General features: G+C 35.5%; 2 protein-coding genes, 3 non-coding genes and 1 pseudogene across 10 annotated transcripts; 2 read left to right on the top strand and 4 right to left on the bottom strand.

Moving 5' to 3' along the window:
• Positions 1 to 186: 186 nt before the first annotated feature.
• LOC8280791 (DNA polymerase lambda-like) lies at positions 187 to 7558 on the bottom strand. Of its 6 annotated transcripts, none has more exons than XM_048375625.1 (14): positions 7017 to 7558; positions 6792 to 6929; positions 6484 to 6663; positions 6054 to 6132; positions 5826 to 5956; positions 5317 to 5379; positions 4012 to 4191; positions 3861 to 3914; positions 2710 to 2798; positions 2149 to 2239; positions 1389 to 1469; positions 899 to 966; positions 488 to 572; positions 187 to 404 (listed from the first exon to the last, which is right to left on the bottom strand). In XM_048375625.1, the coding sequence occupies exons 1-14, from the start codon at positions 7194 to 7196 to the stop codon at positions 306 to 308; spliced, it is 1518 nt and encodes a 505-aa protein (XP_048231582.1). In that variant the 5' UTR covers positions 7197 to 7558; the 3' UTR covers positions 187 to 305. The 6 variants fall into 6 exon arrangements, 5 of the variants coding, with proteins under 5 accessions (XP_048231582.1, XP_048231574.1, XP_048231571.1 ...); XM_048375617.1 differs by having other exon boundaries at positions 6319 to 6660; XM_048375614.1 differs by having other exon boundaries at positions 6319 to 6663; positions 7017 to 7557.
• Positions 7387 to 7537, bottom strand: LOC125369107. Its single transcript, XR_007214596.1, has one exon. It is a non-coding gene; the product is annotated as a U4 spliceosomal RNA (small nuclear RNA).
• Positions 7559 to 8202: 644 nt separating the features above from the next.
• On the bottom strand, positions 8203 to 8399 carry LOC125369106. The gene has a single exon (XR_007214595.1). It is a non-coding gene; the product is annotated as a U2 spliceosomal RNA (small nuclear RNA).
• Positions 8400 to 10350: 1951 nt separating this feature from the next.
• LOC125371284 lies at positions 10351 to 18452 on the top strand (annotated as a pseudogene).
• A 350-nt stretch (positions 18453 to 18802) lies between these two features.
• On the top strand, positions 18803 to 21323 carry LOC125371285 (uncharacterized protein YuxK-like). The gene is made up of 3 exons (XM_048379843.1): positions 18803 to 19280; positions 19617 to 19784; positions 20801 to 21323. The coding sequence occupies exons 1-3, from the start codon at positions 19013 to 19015 to the stop codon at positions 21004 to 21006; spliced, it is 642 nt and encodes a 213-aa protein (XP_048235800.1). The 5' UTR covers positions 18803 to 19012; the 3' UTR covers positions 21007 to 21323.
• Positions 21324 to 21331: 8 nt separating this feature from the next.
• LOC112537083 lies at positions 21332 to 21450 on the bottom strand. The gene has a single exon (XR_003081005.1). It is a non-coding gene; the product is annotated as a U5 spliceosomal RNA (small nuclear RNA).
• Positions 21451 to 21867: the final 417 nt, after the last annotated feature.

Below are 21867 nucleotides of genomic sequence, written 5' to 3'. Positions count from 1 at the left end.
AGTCTATGTTTAACTCGATGTTCATTCATAAGAAGTAAGAATATACATAGATGATTCAAAAGATATATACACTAATTTGTGATATGCTACAAAATAATGCATATTCTGGACAGCAGTTCAAGTTAGAAGGGTCAAAGCTTGGAGCCAGTGTTGGGATCGCATTCAATGACAAAAACCAGCAAAATGAGCCACGTCTTGCTTTAACCGCCAAAATGACCCTGCTATCACTCCGTAGTATTCTGTTGGTTCCTTGAACTAGAAGTGTACATGTATTATGTATATCATGCTCCTAAATTACAAACATCTCATAGGTTCCTTTCATGAGGTTCAAGCCAAGGGAAGCCCAGGAAATCAAACACCTCTTTTTCGGTGTCAAGCCGCAGGCTCATGGTAGCCCTTGAGCCCTGCAAAAGAATTGATATTTCCAAGATAAGCATGAAAAGAACTCTACAGAACAGAGAAGATGGTGAAGAGTCGGATACATTACCCGTTTGCCAGCTGAAGCCTGAGTAGCTGGAAACAATCCAGTGTCATCAAGCCGGAATCCTTTGGATTCTGCTAACAGTCTCAACCTGTATTTAGATTGTCAAGTTGTTGATACATCTCTAAGGATAACTCATCAGGAAACATGAAACAAGTTCGTTTTGTAGTAGGGAGATATAACATATTGTCAATTGCGTGTATAGTCATCTAGAATTAGCAAAAACTAATAACAATAGTTAAATTTAGAAAGCATTCCACTTCAATTTAACAGACATCAGACATGATGTATGAAAAAAACAAACCAATAAACTCTTGTATGACGAGAATTCCTTAAAATCCAAAAAAGACCTTGTTCTTTTTTCTCCCCTTCTCTAGTCTTTCGCATGCCAATTAAAGATTCAAACGTCGAACATACCTTCTGTTCAGTACATCATTCCCAGTCCACGCTATCAAACCAAATGCATATATATCCCTTGGATATACCTAGAAAGTGTAAAACATAAGTTTCCAAGTTAATAATTTGCCCATTTGCAGCTCTAATCTAACAATGAGAACCTATCAGGACAAAGATGACAAGAATGACCGAGCTAACAAAACAACCATGAGAATCAAATCAAAAGAAGACGTGAGAGAAGAATAATAGCAGTAGAAAGGACAAAATTCAAAAGTAAATTGATTAATCATAATTGGCGATCCACCATCTCAATATTTTTGTATTTGAAGATGAGGAGAAGAGATTTTGAGGTTGGGCACAAGTTAAACAGGGGGGTGAGATTTCAGGGTGAGGTCAGGAGAAATGATAAGATAATAGTTAATTGACTCTTAATTTCGCAAGTGGTATAAAATAAAGAATAATCTTTAGAAACATGATTTTACTGATGATAAACAGTAAGGATCAAGTTTACCTTAAAATCTATGCGGTGGCGCAGTCCTCTTCCAGGATATGTACAAAGACCAAAATATGTGTCAACACCTGAATCAGTGCCCTGTGCACATTACAGGGTGGAAAATGTAAAATGCGAGAGCATAAATGTAATCTGACGTACGGAATCTACATGCACAATGTGGATCACTGAGAGTATGCAGTGAACTAAGTTGGTATGCATAATTCAAAATCTCAATAACTACATATTAATTTAAATGGACTCAATTTAAGGCTGAAAGGTCCTTATAAAATTCAGTTAAGAAGTAAGTCTTTACAACAGCAAAATTAATAGACATATCCAAGTCCTAGGAGATATCACTCAAATGATTCACACAATAAGGCTCTTAAAGATCAATTTGGGAATAAACCTATTATATTTTGCTTTTAAATTTGAAATATGTGCACTCCTCCATTTTAGCTACACACTGGACTTCATTGTACTTAAGCAACCTACAGACAGACTTTAATACTCCAAGGAGTTAATTGATAGTGTCAGCGAATGTTTATCATTGGGAGTATAGATGTTCTTATCGCTACCCATAAATAGTAAACTGCGTAATATTTGTTATATTAGAGCAACGGCCTTTTTTAGTGTAATAAAACCAGGAAAAGAATAGTAAATAAAATATTCATCAATATAGGTAATTCTGCATTAATAGTCTTGGCATATAGTACTGAGCTGCTAACAAGTTTGGAAATTCAGAACTCATAAGACACAAGTACAGAAATAGAAAAGATACCTCCTCACTATGAATGCTAAATACCAAATCCTCTCTTAAGAACTTCATTTCTTTCAAACGCTTCACGAATTTTGGCAGAAAACCTTTATGACTGGAAGTGCCAAGAAAAGTTAGTAAAATTAGACATTGATTAAGCACTTGAAAAGTGAAAAGCCAACATGCATAATCAAACTACACTATTAAAGTCTTTATAGTACCTTGCATATGATCAAACATAAAAGAAAGTGCCTTGTAGTATCTTAAAGGTCCTTGCTCGGGGATAGGATCAAGGATTGCAAGGTCCCTGAAACTATGTTATTTATCTACATCTAAACTAGTAAGATCAAGATATACATTATGTAAATTAGATCTATATCAATTGATGATGCTTGAGAATCACTTTATCATTCCCATAACTGTACTACAAAATACTAACTAGGGAAGGACCCTGATCTTTACGTTACTATTACGCAATTTAAGAAATACTGACAATGCAGAATAGACAACTGCTTGTTAGGCGAGGAATGTCTGTGCACGCACGTACACATATGTGAAAGAGTTAGGGGCAAGTGAGATTGTTACCTTTTTCGATCAGGGTGTGTAATCACCACATCCAAATCTCCGCAAGATGATTTTCCACGTCTATAAGATCCTCCGCAAATGATAACCACCTTCAAGGTAGATTTAAAAATAATTAAAATAAAAGCCAACTAGACACACTTGAATGTCAAAGTTGTGACATATGCAGGCTTAACCCCTGAGGTATGCATGTCAATGAAAATATGGCATCCGTGACTGACCAGATAGCACCGGATCTGCTAATGAAAATTGCAAACTATGTTAACAAGAATCACAAGTCCATCATTATCAATCCCTTTTGTACAATATGTTTGCCCATGTTTTATGTTAAACTAACAATTATGCATGTTTTCAGCTGCTTTGCCTTTGTAAAAGAAAAATCAGTTCCCCAAAAACAAGCATTCATATTTCAAAAATATTATGTTTTAATGGTCAACTGACAAAGAAAAACCCAACATAAAGTATATGAGTATGCAACAACCTGGTCCAAAACTAATCCTAAAGACACGCCTAAGTAAAAGGAGAACGCCTCAATTACAGCTTTCAAAATTACTTGAGTTCAAAATGACATGTTATATGGCATGGCTAATAGGATATTCAACACTCAAAAACAAGAACGAAATGGCAATTCTATCTATCTTCCTCAATATACTTTCTTTTCATTATGCACTGAATGCCAGGCATCGATTAATCATAAGCTTTTGGCACTACTTTATGCAGCCCTAAGGACAAGAAAGCCAGAAGACCAATTATTGTGCTCATTCAGCAAACTCACATCAAGCACCCAATTATGAACATAGAAGTTCATGAAACTAAAGAAAAGCAGTATGACTGCAAGCAAATCCTCATCACAATTCAGATTAGTTTTAATATTATTCTGGCCAATTGAGTGGACAGAGCTCTTTGAGCAGCTCACAAACCCTCCTGCTTTTCCCCCATTCCCCCCCACCCGGAGCCAACATTCTTTACACTCTTGGAAACTACCAAGACAATTTCCTGTGCGTAGCCACCAAATGGGTTAGCAGTAGACTCAAACCCTTCGTAATATTTCCTCCAGTTTTTCTATCCAGGACAACCTGTCTCTCAAGTAACCCCTTTCATTCTTTCCATTTTCAAATACAAACCAGCTCTTCGCAGAAGTTTTAGTGTATTACCCCAGGCAATATTTCTTCCCCAGCTTTCTGCAGAAGTTGTTCCATTTCTTGAACCTGCACATAAGAACTAAAGTAAATTTTCTGGACAAGGCAACTCAAGATGTGCAACTGACAAACTGTAAAGCCCAAAAGAAAAGCACAATAAATTAACCTCATTGCGTGGAATTCTTGTCTTAATATCATCAAAATATTCCAATCCTAATTTCTGCGCGTGTGTTAATGAACTCTCATTCTTAAGATCATCTAGCGTACGGTATCCTTTCTCATACAATTTGAGGGCAGTGGCTGGACCTATACCCCAAACTTCCCCAAATAAACTAATTGTCCGTACCTGCAAATTATTGTGTGAATTACGCTGCTGCCACACCATTTCTTCACAAAACACGTACAAAATACTAGCTGTAATCAACAGGTGCGTGTTCGCGAAGTTGTTTTCTCAATTAAATACTAACATGTCAGAGAAATTTTTAGGATATCATATTCTAAGGAAGCTACTGCACGATGACCATGTAACTCAAGTGCTTGGAAAGCAAAAATCACATCCAACAAGCAAGACGCTACTCAAAATTCTACACATGTATGGGTGCAATGCTAATCCGTGTGTCTAATATGTGAAAGTGAAAAGAGAATAATGGTTTTGCTAGTTATAAAATCCTCATCTACCAACAAGCAAAATACTGTGCATGTCTCATGCATGCATTTCATGTGAGGCATGTGTCCAAGGGCGGAACCAGAAATTTATATCAAAAGGGGAAATATATAATTTCATAGTTTAATCTTTATTTAGAAAATCTAAGTAAATTGAGATTTTTTTAATATAAATTATTATACAAGACCCAATATATTTGGTTATTTATTTTATCTAACTATTAAAGAAAAAATTCATAACTTTTATTCTAACATAACATCGTGATTTTAATTTATAAAATATTAATTAGTTTTGAGTCACTCTCAAATTAAACATAAAGTTGCTAAGCAATCTATATAGATTTAAGTTATAGGAACAAAATCAAATTGTTAAGAAAAAGAATTTAAGTGAGGGCAAACTTTCAATGTGAGGGCAAATATACAAGAAAAATTCCTCTTTACTACATCTAAAAGTAAAGGACCTTTGGGGCAGTGGGGGTCAGTGCCCCCATTCCCCAAAGCTAGATCCGTCCCTGCATGTGTGGATTCTCATCATATGCGAACACTCCGCATATGTGTCAATTAAGACCTATAAGTTTGTTCAAGCACGCATTGAATGTAGATCACTTTGAATCCATAAACATAAACTAGCAGTATTCAATGTCTGCAAATGACAACCTGCAAATGAGTAATACATGTGATCAGCCATGCAGTGAATATGTGCACAAATGCGGATGTACATGTGCGCAATGTGAACATATTATCTGTATGCATGTGCTTGTCATAAGATGTGAAATGTTGAATTACAATCTGAAAACCTTTAGAGCACCTTTTCATCTGTTTCAAAATGCTCCAACTTGGACAATTTCCCAGTAGTCACAATCTCCTGTATCTGAAAGCACATTTCAATCCAGCTGTAAATTTTCCAGGAAATCAGAAGAGGAAAAAAGTCTATGTTAACAGGAAAATGCATATTTTATAACATAGGTCCACGGAATTACAATCATCACTTAGAAAGGTCTGCATACATTGCTTGAAACCTAGAGAATCAGTTTGAGCACTAAAAGAGTAACATTACTCTTTATGAGAAAGGCATGAAGCATTACCAAAACGAAAAGTCAAATCAAAACCAAATGAGGATAGTCCAACAGCTGCACTTCCCAGTGAAAGGCTTTCACAGCAAGATCCAATTACAGGGAAAGAATTTACTCTTTCCTTTCCATGCACTTATAATGGACAAATTTTGGATGTAGGCAAGAAACGAGATGGCTAATGGAACTTCATTGAACAAGTAACAATTGATAAATGTAGAAACTTCATACTAAGAAGCCCACTCACATGATCCTGCAGTGACTTCCCAATCCCAGGCAGATTTTTGACCTGGTCTGCACTTTCAATTTTGAATGGTAACTTTTCAGTAACTGGAATAGCCTTATAATAGCTAAATGACCTGCGATCATCACCCAATGCTTTTCCATTGAAAAGTAAACATATCACATCAGACTGCTGAAAATCGAAAAGGTAACATGCTAAAGCAACATAAGTAGAGAAAAATATGAGCCTCACCCCTATATATATTGATTAGTTTTCCAAATATTTCAGTGATATTCCTGTTTAAGTCAGGTGGACAGTATGCTGAGGATGGCTGCAACACCAACACATTTTCCTGATTAGTACTAATTGAAACACTTCTGCCAGAAAAAATAGCCTCTTAACACATGCGCCTATAATTCATTGATCTTCTAAAATTTTATGTGCACACAGAAAATCTACTACGAGAATATAAAATCTCCTCATCTTTTTGTCTAGCTCATTAATACCTAAATCTTACATCATTGCTCGGACTATTACTGGGAGTCTTCATACCAATACTTGCACGGCTCAAAGTGAGGTCGGAGCTATCAGAACTTGCGGAGGGAGAGTTTGGTTCCTCGATTAACGCATTATCATCTTCACCCGGTTTATTTTTGTTATCTTCAAGAGAAGAAGACCTCACCTTTTTGTTACGAGGCGATGGTTCATCACCACTAGAAGCATTTCCATCGGTTGATTCACCGACTAAAGACTGTTTTTTATTACTTTGCTCTTCTAAATCAACTTCTACATTGTATGTTTCCTCGGATACCTTTTTTCCTAATCTCAAACTGTCCTCTAGCCACTGATAAACAAGCACCTTCTAAAACAAAATAAAAGAAAAATTAAAAAGAGAAAAAAACTAAATGACGTTGTGTAGCAAAATTAAATGTGTGCATTGACAAATAAAAATCAAATTATATAAAAATTCAGAAAAGATAATTAACTTACTACTTTGAGTCGTTGTAACCGCTCTTTGTCCAGTTGCTGGAGAAGCGCGTTTGAATTCATCGCAAGAACATGTGTTACCTTTTTCGATAATCGAGTCTCAATCGTAGCTCCCATTTGTACCAGTTTCTGCTTCCATATCTTTTTGAAAAACAACCCCAACATTTGTCAGTTTAATTTTAAAATCACCAGAAGCTAATGCATTTCGCTAAATAAACGATGAGCAACCTGTAATCGGCGGGATTGAACTCCGTTTTCTACCAAGAAGACCACCATTCCAGAGAACATTCCGTTTGGATCACGAGATGGAGTTTTATTTTTAGCTGTTGCTTTTGGCGCCATTGGAAGCTTAGACTCTTCTACCTGATTCCCTCTCCCTCTACACGACTCCTCCCCTCCACCGTACATCCTAATGCAAAACTTAAAACTGTCATTTTTACGTGTCCACAGGTGCTTTATTATTTCCAAATATTAGATTATTTAGTTGTTAGCAATATTTCGCTGTCGTTTCAATATTTGCCGGCATCGATGAATTTATAATTTCGTTGTTGCTTTAGTATGCACCGGATAAATAGAATTTAAAGACTATGGATTGTAGAGCTTTACCCCTAAGGGAGCCCTTCCAGAAATTCTCAATGGCCTGGGCCAAACCCAGGCCAATGAGGGGGTTTGGAAATAGTTTTCAACCAGCAATAGACGCGCCTCGGTTAGTACCTCACTAGCTGCGTCATTGCCCCAAGCGCAAAGATAAAATTTCAAGTTGTGAAGGCTGTGATTTTATATTGTCCTGGCTCACAACTACCTCTGTCTTCTTTCGATGTGGGTTTAGCTTAGTGTCACACATGCTTTCCTAGTTTTATACATTTTTCTGTCTGTAAAATCATGTCATCCAAATACCACCGAACACCAATAAATAGTAAGCAAACCAATTGTAAATTTTACTTCTCAGAAAACTGACTTATAGATATAGTGGTGACTCAGGATTAGTTCTGCCACTTCTACTATTATATGCTAACGCTAATGGTTTGTTTTGCCTGCAGTATCTACACTTTAATTCTTGACAAGATATTTAATACAAGTCTTTTCCTATATGATGGTTTTAGATTCATCTATAATCTGATATTTCATATTTGGTGAAGGAAACATTATTTCTATAGTTCAATTAACGTGTGCGGAGTCGCTTTGGCCTGTGTGAAGCAAGCGAATGAGCAGAGAAAATGAATCCTTCATCAATGCATTTAATCCCAATTAGAAGCATTTCGCAAATTAGAAGACCTGCAATCGATTAGTACCAAAAAATCTTTGATTTCGACGCGTATAAGAAAGGGAAGAGCAACAAACAAGTTAAACGAATTTTAAAGCTTGAAAAATTGAATTGACAGCTATGTCTAACAAAAATCTTATACTTGAATTAGCAGGGCGCGCCATGCCCTTGCTATAGTGCAACGCAGGGGCGACGCTCGAAATTCCCAGTAGCAAGCTACTGCAATGGAATTTCCCTTTCAAAAAATAAATTTAATATCATTGTGAGCACATGGCTCACGTATCAGATATTAAACTGATAAGAACAGATACTACACTTGATCTTAGCCAAAAGGCCGAGAAAGGTATGCCCCATTCAGTCTCTGAAATTTTCTTTTATAGCCGCTTGTTTGACATCCCTTCACACTCTATTCCAATGTGGGTTGACTGTTGCGCTGTTCCTTAAAACACCATTTGATGGGCTCAACATGCCGCGTAAAAGGCCCTTCCCACCTTACTGCTACCTCTGCTAAAGGTTAATAGAGAGCCCCATTTGATAAACTTGCAATTCAAACGAAGTTGGTTTGGTAAATTGAAGGTACATTTTCTACTAAGCAAAACAAGAAATTATACATATAAATCTGTAGATGCATAAGATAGGTGTTTGCGTCGTAATTGATTTATAGCTTCAAAATGATTTTGCTTTGATTCATCTGAGTTTAATTTGGATTAATTTTTGCCCTAATGCTTGCAATTAAATAATAGTTGAGGGTTCGATTTTTTCTTTATGTTCATTCAAAGTTAATTTTACTTATATAACTGAAAGTGCAGACTTTAAATAAATTTTATTTTAAGTGTCGAAGCATATGTTATAATAAAATTATCAACTGATTATAATGATTAAAAGGGTGCTAACTTAAAAGCTTATTATAATTTCCAATCAAGTCGATAAATACAATTTAATAAAATCAAATAAAATGGTCAATAAAATCAAATAAAATGGTTTATATTTCACTTTTCAAAGTCATTGCATATTTAACTTAAAACAAATTCATTCATTTTTAATTTAAATTAAATAAAAATCACTAGACATTATTATTAAATTCTAAAGAATCAAGTCGATTTTTTATATTTAAAGATACTTCAATTAATAAATTTTTTATACAAATTAAAATCAATTATATAATATAGTCTTTTTGGATCAAGTTCAAAGTCACTTAGAAGAAATTAGATAAAATCCATAATTGTACGATGTATTCAATTTACGCACTAGAGAATAATATTATATTCTATTTCTTATTCTCGCAATCGCCAAATTACCTATAACAAGTGATAAGAAAATCTTCCATGTTACTTACATCAATTTCAATTAGTAGATTCAAAAATAAAACTATAAACCAAACTGAATGAATTTATAGTTAATAGATTTAATTTAAAGATGATCAAATTGTCTCTTAATGAAAACTATAATTATATGTGTCAAAAGTAAGAACACATGTCAAAATAAAAATTTTATATACCAAAAATCAAACATATATATACGGATGTAAAAGTCAAAATCCGTCAATATTTTAATCTTTAATAATTCAATTGTGTTATAAAATTAAGAATATACTAATCGTCATTCGTGCGTTGCACAACTGTTATTATTATTTTGATTATAAAATTAAGTTGATAGATACAATTTAAAAAATATTTAATATTTATTTTAAAAAATAATAGCTGAATAACTATCTTTAAATATTTTTCTTTAATTTTTTAAAATCTTAAAATTTTATTAATACTATAATATAAAAATATTTATTAATTAATTTTAATAATATATAATTGATATTATTATTTTTAAAATAAAAATTTATTATATAATAAAAATTAATTTATTATTAAATATAATATTAAAAATTTTATTTAGAATATTATTTCATAGAGTTATAATTTTTATTTAATTAAAAAATATTTTTTTATTAATATAATATTAAAATATAATCAATATACTATTATTATCTAAATAAGAAACTATTTATTAGTTAATTTAATAAAATATAATTAATATATTATATTTTAGGATTAAGAATATAATTTATTAAAATATAAACTAATAAAAAAATCATAAAATTATATATAAATTTAAATTTTATGTGTTAAAAATAATATAAATGTTAAAATAAAAATTTTATGTAAAAGAATTAAATACTGATGTAAAAAGAATTTTAAATTTTATAAGTTAATATAATATAATACGTTACTATATATATATATATATAGTATATATAAAATATACATACTATATATATATATATATAAACACTTCTTCACGAATGCGGGCTGAATTGCGGCTTTACCCGACCCATTCACAATCCACAGCTAGCAGATAGCAGAGGGTTTATGCTTAAACCCCAGACTTCACTCAGAAAATTTGCAGAGCAGAACTATTCATTACCACCAAACTTATGAACAACAACAACAACCAAATCTAAGCCAAAATGCTACTGTATCGCTCTGCTTCAGTGCTCCATTTCTACAAATTCTCATCATCGTCGCCTAAACTCCTGCTAATCTCGCATTTCAACCACTCCTATTCACATCTCTCTAATTCTCCTCTATCTTCTTCACTCAAAATCCGCTTCTTTTGTCTCAGTCAATCATTTGGAAAAAATAATCGGCGGTTTTCCACTTCCGCAGCCGCTGTTCTCGCCGATAAAAGCGGAACAGATACTTTCTTCGCCAACGACGACGTTTCATGGTCTTCTCTGGGTTTATCTGATAGGCTTTGTCGAGCTATTTCTAATTCTGGTCTTGAAAGACCTTCTCTAGTTCAGGTGTGATTCTGGTTAATTATATAAGCACCTATCTTCATACTCTGTTCTGTGTGTTTTTATCATGAATAGTTTAATACCATGTGATATATATGTAGTCATTTTTCATGTCTGGAGACCTCGTCATTGCTGAATTTTTAACAACTCTTCCAACTTTAAAAGAAATGGCATTTCGATAAAATGAAACTATGCCAAAATTACATGATTCTGCGAAAATTTATATCAAAGATATTCTTGAATATGATTTTGTTCTAAACGAGGCCTTACTATAAGCAAATTTTTAAACACGTGATGGCCATGAGAAATGAATTGAAAATTCAAGTGATCAATTTCATGATGTCCTTCAAGAAACGTGATTTCTGTTCCTTTTGTTTTAATTGAAATATATATTATTTGTGAATTTAGGCTGCCTCTATACCATCAATACTATCAGGAAAGGATGTGGTAGTTGCTGCGGAAACTGGTAGTGGTAAAACGCATACATACCTAGTGTCTTTAATTGATAAGTTGAGCAATCCGAAGGATGATTCTGAAGATTTAGATTCCCATGAAGGGTTGAAACTTTCTCTAGTTCTTTGCCCTAATGTATTGTTGTGTGAGCAAGTAGTTCGAATGGCTAGTGGCCTTTGCGATGATAATGGTCAACCGCTTCTCAATGTCACTGCTCTTGGTGGTCGACAGGTATTCATTGCTTATATATATTGGGATTGTTATTTATTGGTCGAATCAGTTGGCTAAAAAATTTTGATTGCAGGGATGGCCAGTTAAGAGACCGGATATCATTGTGTCGACGCCAGCTGCTCTTCTTAATAATATTGATACAAGAAAACAGCGGAGGTTGAATTTTATGCGTCTGGTGAAATATGTGGTATTTTCCCCTTATGACATGTGCTGCTGCTGTTGTTATTAGCTAAATGACCTATGTTATTGGCCGTCATTAGTTGAGAAAGCATATATTTTCTGTTGGTTTATCAGGTGTTCGATGAGGCGGATATGCTTCTCTGCGGGAGCTTCCAGAATCAGGTTCTCCGTATTATTAATATGCTCCGTTTTGAGGAAAAGCAATTGTCTAAAGGAACTGATTTTGCACCCAAGAATATTGCAGAATTAGATTCTGATTCTCTGGGGGAGGTTGGCTTGGAAGATGAAGAGGAGCTCCAAAATGAATCTCTCTCAGAAGAGGACGAAGCATATGAAGGTGATATTGAAATTGGGGACTCAAAAGAGGAAGCTGAAGGTGGGTCTATTAAGAAACAAGACTGGAGGAGAGTAAGAAAAGATTATGTACGCAGTAAGCAGTATATATTTGTCGCAGCCACCCTTCCTATTAATGGGAAAAAAACTGCTGGAGCAGTGTTGAAACGGATGTTTCCAGATGCCAACTGGATTAGTGGAAACTACCTTCATTGTCACAACCCTAGGTAGTACCATCTATTGTGCCTGCTATTTTTCACTAGTTACTAATTACTCACAACTGTACTGCTATCTGTCAGTTCAGTTGAGAAAATATATATGTGCTGTTCGTGACGAACTAACATGGAGGGATATGAGGATCTAATTCTGTATTTAGCAACAAAATATCACAATCTGGAATTATCTAAATAATTAATTGACATGCTTAGGAGTGTAAAAGAGGCGAGTCAAGTCGTGAGCTACTCAAGATTGACTTGAAAAATACTCTAGATTAATGGATTCAAACTCGAGCTCGAGCTACTCTAGTAATTTGTGGAGCCAAGTTCGATACTTGGCTCTAGAACTCACGAGCCTAATTGAGTCAAGCTCGAGTCTTTTATTGAGTCGAGATCCAAAAGATAAAACTCAATCTAGCGCAATTCGAGTCTGAACTTTAAATTGTGTGATTGAGTTAAGTTTGAAGCTTTGAATTTCATAACTGAGTTGAGTTCGAGTTTAGCACTATTTTGACTCAGCTTAATTATAGCCTTAAGTATGCTGATTATGGTCTGTATGGATTTGCCTGATATCATTCAGGTTACATGGAATAGCGCACTTAGTATTTCTCCATCATGCTGGATAAAGGTCTGTATGCTTGTTCTATGCTGATCTTCTCAGTAGACTGGTACTCCATCCCCCTGCAGGATAATTGAGTTTTCAATTTGTCATGGATAATGAGCTAGGAGTTATCTGCCTTTTTGCTGACTGTTGCAAATCTTAAATAATTCATCTACTTTGTGATTTACGTACCTGCTAAACACGGTACTTTTCTGTATTGTGGTGTTATTCCATTATACAACAAGCTGATTTTTCAGCTATTATTGCTTCCCTTCCCTTCCAGATTGCAACAGAAGTGGATTGAAGTAACAGTTGATACCCAGGTGGATGCGCTCATAGATGCTGTGAAACAAGGATCTGGATCTGGTCTTGGTGTTGGTGTAAGTAGAACTATGGTTTTTGCAAACACTGTTGATGCAGTTGAAGCAGTAGTGAAAATATTGGAGAGAGCTGGGATTGAATGCTACCGTTATCATAAAGACACTTCTTTGGAAAAACGTGCAGAAACATTAGTTGATATGAAAAGCCCATTTGTTATAATACAGTACCTGGATTAATCGTAAACTAGAAAGTTGATTTTGGGGTAAACTGCCCTGTGTGTCAAAGTTCAGGGGCCAAATTACCCCCTTAGCCTAGAACCCGTTCTTAGCTGAGACACATATTTCCTCATTCAGTCGTGAATTGCAGAGAAGAGACAGTAAATTGGAATGAACTGCATATCACGAGTGTCATCATACACAGCGGCTATATTTGGAAGGGGAAAAGGCATTTTATTTCGAGAGCGTTTCGCATCAATGTTATTGTTATTCTACTTCTACTTGTACTCCTTTCGCGAATAGAAGCTTTGAGCGTCCTGTTAGTTTTGATTCAGTCAAATTCAATTTACAATTTGTTTTTAGGTTTCGTGCTCAGTGTTCCTCGACCAAAAAAGGAAGTGCGAAAGTTTCTCGTGAGAGGAAATTGGATCCTACTGAGTCGGCAACAGCACCTATGGAGCAAGAAAAAGATGCTTTCTTTGTTGTGAGGAAAGGTGACGTTGTTGGTGTTTATAAGAGTTTCACTGATTGTCAAGCTCAAGTTGGTTCGTCGGTAATCCTTTTTTCACCTCTCTATTATTATGGTTTGATTTTCTTGTTTGTTCAAGTTAAGTTGTGTGCTTTTGATGTGTTCCTTTTGGCAAACACATGAGATAACAATGATGCCTTTGTTATTTTCATTTGATTATAAGTTCAAGATTAAATGTATCACTTTTTGTGGTTTTAAATTTCTTATGTTGTTCATTCAACTAGGAAATTTTTTATGCTATGGCTTGTAATTCTTTAGTGATTAATCAGTAACAGTTAAAATGCAGACACCGGTATGATGTATTTTCTACGCAATTGTTTTTCTAGTACTGATTGCGGCTTTCCTGTATTTTAGTCTGCAACAATGTAGAATAAATTAATACGGGCTTATATTTTGCTAGGTATGTGATTCTCCTGTCAGTGTATACAAAGGGTACTCTTTATCTAAGGACACTGAGGAATATCTTGTATCACGTGGACTCCAGAATGCTTTGTACGCTATCAGAGCTCAAGATTTGAAAGAGGACCTTTTTGGCACACTTGTCCCTTGTCCTTTTCAGGTAAACTAACAACATTATCCAATAAGCTATTCCTTGTGTTTGTTTGATTTTTAACAATCACCTATATCCATTTTCTGTGATCTTAAGACACAAGATTATTTTAATTTGGTAATTGAGGAGTATCCTTTTGGATTCATTGTAGAATTATAGCCTGTCAATTCAACACTTAGTAAGGATGAAACTTAACTAAATGGAAGTGTCAGATTCCAGTTAGTAGCCAATTAGCAACTTTTTGCAAGAAATCCTTCATCCTATTTTGTTAGTCCAAGGTACTTGAGGATATTTCATATTAGTAACCGGTGTAATTGGAATTTCAAATTAGTTTATTGTTGCAGCAACCTGATTCTTCCAAAGGAGAAACATCTGCGCTGGTTGCAACAAAAAAGAGATCACAGGAATTTCTAGGATTGCAGATTGTGGTAAGTTTTTGGAATCCTATCTTTCTCTGATTTGTAAAATTATTGTATAAGAAAAGAGCTAACAGTGAAAGTGCACTAAGGTGGAATATGAAATCACCTTATCTTTCTCTCTCTCGTGCTTCCTCTCCCTTCCCTCTGTATGTGCAGCGCTCTGTGTGTGTGTTTATGTTTGTGGAAATATTGTCTTTAGTGTTTAAGGCTTTATTGAAGGGCATTTAAACTTCCATGAAAGTACATTGTGCTATTGTTTAAGGTTGTGCTATGTCATATAACGTGGATTCAATACGTTGTTTTGGCAGATTCTATTTGCAAAAGATGCGTGTTTATTAGTCTTTGTACTTATTGTGCTTTCCTTAGATGTATGTTTATTGCAATGCAGGAAACTGATGGATCAGCTTCTGGTTTAACTGATCCTCTAAGAAAGCATGCCAAGTTGGATAATCAAACTGAGGCTCAGGCATTGTACTACGATGACGTAAGTGGATGTCTTATTAATGCCACGCAGATGCAAATAAATTTTTGTCATACTGGCTGAGCTATTTTCATAAGTCAGTAATCGAAATAATGAAAGAGGTCCTCCTGAATAAATACTCTTAGGGTCAGGTGATAAATGCTATACAAAACAAATCTGATCCCTTATCTCCAGGACTCCTGTATTCTCGAGTTTGATGGTGCTTCAAAAGGAAATCCTGGACCAGCTGGGGCAGGAGCTCTGTTGCGGACTACAGATGGACGTATAGTATGGAATCTTGCCTTATTTTCTATCCCGTTGTCTTTGGTTAATAGTTCCATCTTTCTAAACCTCCAATTGATGTAGATTTGCAGACTACGAGAAGGATTGGGCCAAGTAACAAACAATGTGGCCGAATATAGAGCCATGATTTTAGGAATGAAATATGCTCTTAAAAGGGTTATACAAAAATTCGTGTCCAAGGTGACTCCAAACTTGTCTGCTCTCAGGTTGGTTAGTAGCATTTGTTTACTGTTTAAGTAACATTTAATCACTTGTGATTGAATGTAAATAACTATGTGAAATACTGCATCCATATTTCTTTCTTTATTGTTTTCTCGTGTTGATATGGGTGTTGGTGGAGGTGGGTTGGGGTGAAGGGTCAATTGGATTGATCAGCATGGATCCATCTTTTATAGTTTCAAGCTCAAAACTTCACCTTTTCCAAAAATAGACAGCCAGCTTGTCTGATAGATTCTTTGCCAATGATGTTTGTGGGAAGAATGATATATATTATAATACTTAATGAAAGTCTTGGTTCCAGTATCAACGAGGGAAGCATTTGGAATGTGATGAAGGTGCCTTCTCTTTCTAGCTAGTTAAAGCAGCTTTTTTTACTTCAATCTCACAACTCATGTCCAAAACCCTAGTCTAGGATCCATGGTTGAGCTATCATGTCCATATTTTATTTAGTTACCTAATTGGTGGCCATTTATTTATCATAGATATTCCTGCATGCATCTTGTTATCCCATTTTTTAATCTTATGTGGAAAAGTATGTAACAGGTTCAGGGTTTATGGAAGGTCAAACACAAAGACATGACTAATCTGTATGAGCAGGCCAAACAACTGAAGGACAAGTTTGCTTCTTTTCAGATCAGTCATGTTCTAAGGGTAGGCGCAGTTTATTATAGTTTTTTCTTTTTTGTGATAAATTATCTTACTATCTTGTGTTAGGAAAACATGTGCTAATATAAAAATTATGCTACCATATTTTCCTTCTGTCCTGGACAGATAGTAGTATCACAAGTTCCGTAGAATCACCAAAATTGATTAGGTTCCTTACCATTCGCTTGATTGCACGGCCCAATTTTTTAAGCGAGCTCTCTCATCATAAGCATTTAGATTTTCTTTCTCTGACCTGGTTCGTTTATACTTCACGTTCAATGTGTTTGAGAACTCAACTATTATGCTAGCTAGTGGACAATCAAGTTTGGTATTCGGGGTCTTTCTCTGTACCATATCAATACTCTATTAAAACTCTATTAAATGAATATAATAATAATTTTTAGTTTATAAGTTTCTACTATATAAAATATAAAATAGAGTAACAGAGTATATTTTGATTATATGATCTGCCTATTTAAACTGCAATTTTCTGTTCATAACCAGCAACTTAGATTTCAAATGCTTGCTGAGCTTGAGAAGCTAGTTTTACTCATCTAGGGATGAAATGTAATTTCTTCTGACCAAGATACAGATCACCTGACCTTCGTTTTGGGAGTGGTCTATTCTAAGGTTTACATCCACTTTGAACCACCTTGATCCTGGTGTTGGCTTACTTCTGGTTTACGATGCAGTCAAGGAAGAGCTTAAGCACAAAGTTCAAAGAATTCAGAAATTTAGAGTTAGGGTCTAGTATTTCGCAATCTCAATATCCAGGGTAATTTCCAGGCTTGCTGGAATAGTGGTTCAGTTTCTATAGGAGAGAGTCTTTATTTTATTTTAAAGTCTTATTTAGGAGTTTTTGTTGGTTTAGGATAGTTCAAGTGTTTCTAGTTTTGTTTAAAAGTCGATATTAGATCTAGTAGGTCTATAAATACCCATGTTATATGTTCTTTATTCAGAGTTTTGTTTAATAAAATTAACAGCAGTTTTGTTTTGAAAATCTTAGAAGCTTCTTTCTTTTTTTTCTTTGTTTTCTCCATTTTCAAATCTGAAATTCTGTACTTATAATACGGTTTTCGGGCTCTTAATTGTTATTTTCCACAATTACTTGTAGAACAGTTTTACCTAATGCTGTCCTACATTGATTTACCATTGACATCTAAATCCAAACAAAACTAAGTTCTTAAGATCTCGTGCTCTTGATGCTGTCCATTCTCTCATGGGGATATTAGAGTAGGAAAAAAAGCTATCACCAAAGAGTATAATAACTTAAATACTATTGCTACTAGTAAGGTGGTTGAATGCCAATGAAAGCTAGTGTGGTTCACTGTTGCTGCTTCTTTTGCTTTGTTGGCTCACTTTAGTGCCCTAACCTGGTGTCACGTGTGCATCACAGGCACTTAATTCCGAGGCTGATGCTCAAGCGAACTTGGCCATCCAGCTTGCTGGTGAGCTTGCCTGTTTCATCCAGTTCTCCATTTAAATTTGTGTAACGTTTAAGCCTCTAATAATCATGGGACTTTTTTCTGTTGCAGATGGCCAAGTTCAAGAAGAGTGTCTTTACAATGATTGAGACTGCATGATGTTGAAATCATGATTATTGGGACAAAAAGTTCGCCCAGGTGACTTAATGTTTTTCAAAGTAGAACTCTGAAGCAGGTGATGTTGCAAATTGGAGCTTATCTGACAGACTTATTTTCCCTCTTAATTTGTCCGTGCTTGAGATCCTGTCAACAGCAGGCATACACCAAAGCGGCTTAAAGACATCAAACTGAAAGACTACTCGGCTCGATTCCCTTTTTTATCCTGAAATAGGCATAAATCTAATAACCTCCCACAATTAGATTATTTATTCATTCCCTGTTATCTTATTCAAACTTGAAAATGTACTCCATAAGCCACTAATGAAACAGGTGAAAACAAAGGGTTGGGTTACTTAATTCTCCCAAAATGCACCGAATTCAATCGGTTATAACATGATCACATTAATCCTTGGTTGCAAGGAAATCACTTACCATGCCACTAGTCATCAGAAAGGACACAGCGGCAAAACTTGATTTTTTCCACTGGGAGATTCCACGTTAAAAGATTGGGGCATGAGATCGATATAATGGCTATAAGGGGTTTGCTATTGGGAGAGACCAATTTTAGATTCAAGTCTCTTTTGCGCTAAAGAAGTGTATAAGGTTGAGGCATTCTTGCTCTGTAGCTCCTCGCAATTGGCTGCAATAATTTTTCTTTAAAAAAAAATAGTAAATAGCGAATGCAATTTTAGGTTGATGATTAATTACTCAAGAAAGTTAATTAGGTTCCAAGTCCTAATCCAAGTTGAACAAAACCATTTTCAATCGGGTCCAATATCGGGGTGATTTTTCCGGAAGAACCGACTCCGACTTGACTGCCAAGAAAAGAGAAACTTGTAATTTTCTTGAACAAGAAAACTGAAACTCCCTTTCAATCAAAAATAATTTTTTGAAAAAAACAGAGCAAAGAAAATGACGATGACAAAGTTTCGAAACTTGACTGCAACATTTACACCGAGATCATCTCTATTTTTCTCTTCTTCCTTAAAGAATTACTTCTTTTCTTCCTCTCCATTTCCATCTCCGTTACCAATCGATACCGTCTCAGAAACTGCGGCTGATGTTGCTGGAGAAGTGCTGTACCCAGACGCGTCAACCCTCCCGAGCCCTGTTACACTACCCACTCTCCTCCAGCCACGTGTCGTCGTCTACGATGGTGTCTGCCATCTCTGCCACCGAGGTTACCTTTATGTTATCTGGGTTTCTTCAATAATGCTTGAAAATTATTATGCCAGACTTGCTTCTTAATTCCCTTTGTAATGGAAATGTTATATGTGTTTATGCCTTGGCACTAGTTGGTTTCCATGTTGTCCAACCAACTTTAATTGTGAAGTGAATTCCTTGAAATTAGCAATGCACAAAGATGATCACCTTTACATTTTTCATTTTTTACCATAATACCACCACCGAGTCCGCATATCAATACCCAATTTCTTTTGTCAAGTTCTTAATGTTCATCTTGTGCTTGTCTCTCCATTATTTTTAAATTGGCATTTTTTATGCTGCAATAATACAGGAGTGAAGTGGGTGATTAAAGCAGATAAATATAGGAAGATTAAGTTTTGTTGTCTCCAATCAAAGGCTGCTGAGCCATACTTAAGATTGTGCGGTCTTGACCGAGATGATGTTCTCCGCCGCTTTCTCTTCATTGAGGGTCCTGATTTGTACCACCAAGCATCCACTGGTTTGTTCCTTGACCACTTAACTTATTACTACATTGTATGATTGCCTTCTCTATTCACTTTCCTTTATCATACATATAGTCTGGATTGATGTTCAGTGATCACCTCAGAACAATAAGCAATAGTGTTACTAATTACAAGTTAGGCTGTTCTTAGAGATATCTGTGGTCGTTAATGTTTTATAGTCGGATCCATTCATCAGTTAAAGAGTGTCCTGTTTTACCAAAAGTTAGTGAATTTCAAGCATTTAGACTGCTCTAGTAGTTGGGATATCCATGTTTAGGGTAATTCCCATTTGATGGAGAAACCAGCCTAATTTACCTTATTGACCTATTTGCATTTGCTTATATTGCTTTCCTTAGTAATTTAATCAAAACTCTGGCAGCAGCTTCTTATTTGTCGATGGATACCCCAACTCTACCTACTTATACAAGGTTAATACATTAATTATATCTTCCCCCTTGTCTGCTCTGTGTTATGGTGCATGCAGTGACCACTGGGCATATTTCTTGAGAAGAGATGAACTGTGTAGAAAGCTAATATAAAATTCACAGCCTTGCTAGCTCTAGGTCGCTGTCTGTTTCTTTCTTTCTATGGATTTACCTAGGTAGCAATTAAAACTTGGCATATGACAACAAGGGATGTGATTTTCCTGTGAAACTGGAGAGTAAAACATTCTGCATGGGATTTGTTTTGCAGGCACAAATGTAGATGCCTGTTTATAACCCCTCAATTGTTTTCTTAAGAACATTTAACCTGTGTTAGAAACATAGAAAATCATACTATACTTGGATAGATTTCTCATATTAGCAAATTCTCTATTCTAGTGACCTTGACATAAATATTGAACATTTTCTTATCATGATGACCTTTCCATTTTTTTTACTATTTTGCTCAAGGACATATGGAACTCGACAAGTGAGGATTTTATTTATCCTACATTTTTATTCAGTCTCAGTTTTCTGCATTTCTCCCCCAGCACCAATTTCCTTAGCTAACTTGCTCGTGGTTCCTGCAGCCGCACTGAGAGTAGTTTCATATTTGCCTCTACCATACTCCGCTTTAAGCACGCTCTTAATCATCCCAACTCCCCTCAGGGATGCAGTCTACGACTATGTTGCCAAAGGACGCTACAATTGGTTTGGAAAGGCTGATGATTGCTTGGTTTTGAAAGATAAGGAGTTGCTTGAGCGATTCATAGACAGGGGTGAGATGATGGGTTGATAGTTGATCGTAACTGTAAATTACTTGGGAAGATGTGCATTCAAAGAGTGTACGCTTTTACTACAAGATACTTTGGAGATATACATTTAAGTCAAGTTTAGAATTGTTGCCGGTGCATATATTAACATGTATTTCATTTTCATCGAAGAGACATACGGACGTTAAATAGCTTGCTTCACTTTGAAACACATGTATCAAAGTATCCAACAAAGTCTTGGACCTTACGCTCTGATGTGTACTAGTTTGTTGACTATTTGCATACAATTGGCTTTCAAAGGGACCCACTCATGTCAATAAAAAGAAAAACTTAACTAGAATTATGGGACCCACTCATTTTAAGAGTGAACCCTCCAAAAATAGGCGTATGCCGCTATCTGCGGCGCGCACACGGTATTCTTTAGTAAAAGGCGAAAGAATAGTTCGCTTTGTGCTCACCGCGCGGCTGCGTGCTTTAATTCGTTTGGTTCGAGCCCCTTATATCCCAAACCTCCTATCTCGTCTATCTTCTGCATCGCGATGTGGGGTTAACGCTCTAAGTCTCACATTCTTTATTCCTGAAGCCTAATCCAAACTAAAGCCTTGGAGGTCTCCCAGCTACCATAGCATGACGTATGTTCTGACTAGTAATAGATTGCCATCTGAGCTACAAACATCTTATCTGGGCACGTCCATAGTGATCTTGCACCCTGCATTTAAGATGATCAGAGATTCAAAAGTATGCCAAGAACTTATGGTACCTTTCCACTTCTACATTGTGCAACCAGCACATTAGAGCTTTTGGCAATAAATTATTATCAATCCAGTTAGAATCCATATTTTTTCCCTTCGTTCAACTTTATGTGAGGTCATGTTTATATATAA

This window comes from Ricinus communis, chromosome 1 (assembly GCF_019578655.1).
Source record: "Ricinus communis isolate WT05 ecotype wild-type chromosome 1, ASM1957865v1, whole genome shotgun sequence".
NCBI lineage: Eukaryota > Viridiplantae > Streptophyta > Magnoliopsida > Malpighiales > Euphorbiaceae > Ricinus > Ricinus communis.
Note: the sequence above shows the minus strand (reverse complement) of the source record. Positions and strands in the feature narration are given on the sequence as shown.

What these genes read in the sequence shown, in the direction of transcription:
- LOC8280791 (XM_048375614.1), bottom strand. Translation starts at nt 7,196, where the DNA reads ATGTACGGTGGAGGGGAGGAGTCGTGTAGAGGGAGAGGGAATCAGGTA. An exon ending in ACACACCCTGATCGAAAAAG is followed by an intron (nt 2,240 to 2,709) that starts GTAACAATCTCA and finishes TGGCACTTCCAG; the next exon opens with TCATAAAGGTTTTCTGCCAA. An exon ending in AATGATGTACTGAACAGAAG is followed by an intron (nt 573 to 898) that starts GTATGTTCGACG and finishes ATCTAAATACAG; the next exon opens with GTTGAGACTGTTAGCAGAAT.
- LOC125371285 (XM_048379843.1), top strand. Translation starts at nt 19,013, where the DNA reads ATGACGATGACAAAGTTTCGAAACTTGACTGCAACATTTACACCGAGA. An exon ending in CTGCCATCTCTGCCACCGAG is followed by an intron (nt 19,281 to 19,616) that starts GTTACCTTTATG and finishes GCAATAATACAG; the next exon opens with GAGTGAAGTGGGTGATTAAA. An exon ending in GTACCACCAAGCATCCACTG is followed by an intron (nt 19,785 to 20,800) that starts GTTTGTTCCTTG and finishes TGGTTCCTGCAG; the next exon opens with CCGCACTGAGAGTAGTTTCA.